The sequence below is a fragment of the Gadus macrocephalus genome, chromosome 18 (assembly GCF_031168955.1).
Source record: "Gadus macrocephalus chromosome 18, ASM3116895v1".
In the NCBI taxonomy this organism is placed as follows: domain Eukaryota; kingdom Metazoa; phylum Chordata; class Actinopteri; order Gadiformes; family Gadidae; genus Gadus; species Gadus macrocephalus.
Genome location: NC_082399.1, coordinates 8,271,943 through 8,275,855, shown reverse-complemented (window position 1 = coordinate 8,275,855; position 3,913 = coordinate 8,271,943). Strand labels below are relative to the sequence as shown.

Genomic DNA, 3,913 nt, shown 5'->3' with positions numbered 1-3,913 from the left:
CTTTGCGCCTTCCATTTACCCCGTGATGTGTCAGCAATCAAGCAGATATTATCATAATTAGATCACTGGCGCTATATTAGCAATACACAAATCTGCCAACATTTACATACAGCTTTTTGTTTGCAACCAAGAGATGTATTTCTCCTTTTGGTCTCTTTCTGCTGTATTTCTCATGAGAGAAGTGATATTTATTCCACATTCATGTAGGTGTGCACTGATGGAGAGGCAACGTTAGCCATGAATTAGCCATGAGCTAGATGACCTGAACTAGATTCTCGCTTTTAGACCAGCAGAGGCACTGGGGCAGAATATATGAAAAAAAAAAACAGCCTCTGAAGGAAGGTGTCCTGTCTACTTTAGAAAAATTCTCCAGAGTTGCATCGCTGTATTTCATCGTGGACATTGTGTGAATGCAATGTGTTTCTTCACCATTCTCATTGTGTGAGTGCGCTAGGTGCTCTTGTGCAATGCCCCCGCCGAGCCCCGCCCTATGCTGAAGTCATCATTATGCTGTTGTTATTGCTGCTTCAGCTCCGACAACAGAGCAGATACTCAATAGGGGACAAGACGCTAATACTGTAGGGGGGCTTATCTACAAGTGTGTGTTCACCCTGATACACCACAGGGCCAGCGTTATCTCTCCCTTCCCTTTTCAAACCCTCTTCGGATCATCTTCTCCATGTAAGCATGGCATCCCTCTCGGTGTCCCTCTTGCTCGCACAGGCTCCTCTGAATGTCTGTCTCTTGTACTGTCGCTTTAACAAAAGCTGGTTTGTTTTATCTCTGGTTGTTATTTTGATGACTCCCCTTTCTCCCATTCGACCATCAGCAGTATTGTTTCATTTTTAGGCTAACCGTGCACCTCTGTGCAACTTAATAGCCTTTGCTATAAGCTGCGTTCCAGGTTTTGCCCCCCATTACACAAACCCCAAACTACTGTGGCACCAGTTCCCCCCCTATTGATTACAGTTTTGTGTGTAAAAGTATATTGCAACCTCCATCAACTCATTCTTCACGGCTGAACTCTATCTGATTTTGGTCGAGGACAGATTGCTTTCACTGAAAATAAAAAATGGCTTTCAGCTCTGCAAAAGCTGTTTTTACAGCGGCCTACTCTTGGTTTGGCTGTAGTGTAGAGGCAGTGAGCCTGGATTCTGATAGGTTAATGCTATTACATGGGGCGTGTACATTTACAGTAAAGTGTACTCCAGAATAAAATAGAGTAAATAATAAAATATTCTGCCATGATAAGCTTAAGGCATATTAAACATCTTATTAAACATCTTGACAGATAAAAAAAGGCCAAAACATTTACCTCTAATACGTTTGAATAACACGTCAATAATACATTTGCTGTTTGTGAACAGGCCAATCTTAACTCTGAGTAGTCTGAACCGAACACTAAAAATACATGGATGTGATTTCGGAAGTGCAGCCCATCGAAACTAACCCTACATTTTCCTAATATAATTACAATCATTTTATATCAAATTGAAAAGCCCTAATGCATTTCCTCATGGATAACTGTTCTGTCAATGGTGTATATCTGATATTGCCCACTTTACCCTCCATGTAACCATCCACCTCCTCCTCCTCTCCGCAGAGAGCTGATGCCCAAGACCCTGGAGGGCCAGATCACCATGGAGAAGACCCCCAGCTACTTTGTGACCCGAGAGGCCCCGGCCCGGATCTCCGCCATGTCCCGGGACACCAAGCTGATCGTGGTGGTGCGGGACCCCGTCACCAGGGCCATCTCCGACTACACCCAGACCCTGTCCAAGAAGCCCGACATCCCGTCCTTCGAGAGCCTCACCTTCAAGAACAGAACCACGGGCCTCATCGACACCTCGTGGAGCGCCATCCAGATAGGGATCTACGCCAAGCACCTGGACAACTGGCTGCAGTACTTCCCCATGGGCCAGATCCTGTTTGTGAGCGGCGAGCGACTCATCAGCGACCCGGCCGGGGAGCTGGGCCGCGTGCAGGACTTCCTGGGACTCAAGAGGATCATCACGGACAAACACTTTTACTTCAACCAGACCAAGGGCTTCCCCTGTCTGAAGAAGGCCGAGGGCAGCAGTAAGCCGCACTGCCTGGGGAAAACCAAAGGACGGACCCACCCCAACATTAACCCTGAGGTGGTGCAGAGGCTACGGGACTTCTACCGGCCCTTCAACATGAAGTTCTACCAGATGACCGGACACAACTTTGGATGGGATTGATGCGGAAAATCACAGACAGTCGTGTTGTTGTTTTTTTGGAGTTATTATTGTTTTTTTTCCCCATTGTAATTGAATGGCAAGACGTGGAGCTATTGCTATATATATGTAAAATGTACAGAAATCTATTTTATAATAATTTATTTTTATTTCTAAGCAATTAATTCACTAAGCTGCCTAACCATATTTGTACATAGCATCTGGCCCGTTGTTGTTTTCTCTTTTTTTTTTTTTTTTTACATTCCTCATTTTTGATTTTTGATTCCTCATGCTCAGTTTCCCTCTTGGTCCATGTGTTAACTCGGTGGAGTTTTCGGTGCTTCGTAATGCAGATAATATGTGCTGACTGAAGTCAAAAATAGGTGAATAATGTAGAAGCACCGTGTTACGGGTACGGCGTGCTCTCGCAGGGCCACGGGAGAACACCCATCGAAGTGCATCTTGATGTATAAATGCATAATCACTTTACCCATTTCTCCACCCCCCCTTCCCTTCTGAGTGCTGTTCTCAAACGGTCCCTCCTCTCAGCCATGCGCATTCTTGGCTTTGAAACAAGAACTCGCAACCAATTTCCTTGGTCCCCGGCATCGGACAAAGTAGCTGATCTAATGCTCTTTCCCACTCAATAACAGGTCGATCAATACGCCGCGATCGATCCTCGTTTTGTCATTCATGCTTAAAGTACACGGCCGGCCTTTTATTCACTGTGTTCCCGCCGTCTCCTCCAATCAGCAGCCCATCCATCCAAGGCTAACTCGTATCCCGTTAGCCACGTACTGCTACCGTGTTAACGCTATGCTAATCTGCAAGGTAACAGTGCGGATCGATGGGGGCCTCTGCCCCTCTGAGTCCCCCCCCCCCCAGTAAGAAGCACTGCTGTGTTTCTCCAGGCCTTGGCTCTGTCGGGGACTGTTCACACAGTCCACAAGTCATGCCACCTCTCAATCAGAGTTGATGTTCTCGAAGACTACGCCGAATTAGGAAGCAGAGTTTCAGATCGATAAAATGAGGTCGGGCACAGACAGAGAGAAAGATCCGGTTGGCTGAAGCACCGTCAGAACAGAGTCATTTACCGGGCCCCCCGCTCAGATCTCAGACAAGGTATCAAAAGGAAGTCTTCAGGGTTGCCATGCCGACCTACCAAGTGTCATTACCATACAAGAAACACACCGTTTATTCATCAGCTTCTTTCCATGGTCCACCTAGTTTGGTTTGTTCACCTTCACACGCATCGTTACACCATCCCAACCTCTCCACTTGTTGCCAAAAAAATATGCCATGCTTCACACACAGTTGAGTATCTTCACCAACCCCCCCCCTCTTTTACAACCCCTGCATCGCTTCTTTCTCATCGTCTTTTTACTTGAATTCTTGATATGCAAGAGGGAAAAAGTAGGTAGTGGTCCTCTACCTTGTCCGTCTCCATCTCCTGTCCAGCGAGAGGATCCCCCCCCCCCCCACGAGCGACGTGCTATCTTGTACCGTGGCTGTTATGTTGCTATGCATGCTGAACGTGGCGACCATGACAGAGAAGCAGGGCTCACACACGGGCAAGGGGATCATGTGATCAACAAGGAGCCCAGACTGAATGTACACATTTTCCACGGTTTCTATAAAAGAAAAGTCAATTTCCTCAGCTTAATAAGGTATTCCTTTGGTTTCTGTAGAGAGGTCATTTCGAAGCCGACCCTCAA

At 46.7% G+C, this 3,913-nt stretch overlaps 2 protein-coding genes across 2 annotated transcripts in view; one reads left to right on the top strand and one right to left on the bottom strand.

Moving 5' to 3' along the window:
• LOC132446713 (heparan sulfate glucosamine 3-O-sulfotransferase 3B1-like) overlaps window positions 1–394 on the bottom strand; it is a 6,494-nt gene extending 6,100 nt beyond the window's left edge. Inside the window, exon 1 of the mRNA XM_060037151.1 lies at window positions 356–394. Within this exon, the coding sequence (XP_059893134.1) occupies window positions 356–394 (39 nt within the window). The remainder of the gene's footprint in view (window positions 1–355) is intronic.
• The window catches only part of LOC132446123 (heparan sulfate glucosamine 3-O-sulfotransferase 3A1-like), a 33,891-nt gene that overhangs the window by 29,143 nt on the left and 835 nt on the right, over window positions 1–3,913 (top strand). Inside the window, exon 2 of the mRNA XM_060036249.1 lies at window positions 1,604–3,913. This exon is cut by the window's right edge and continues 835 nt beyond it. Within this exon, the coding sequence (XP_059892232.1) occupies window positions 1,604–2,222 (619 nt within the window). The 3' untranslated portion in view covers window positions 2,223–3,913. The remainder of the gene's footprint in view (window positions 1–1,603) is intronic.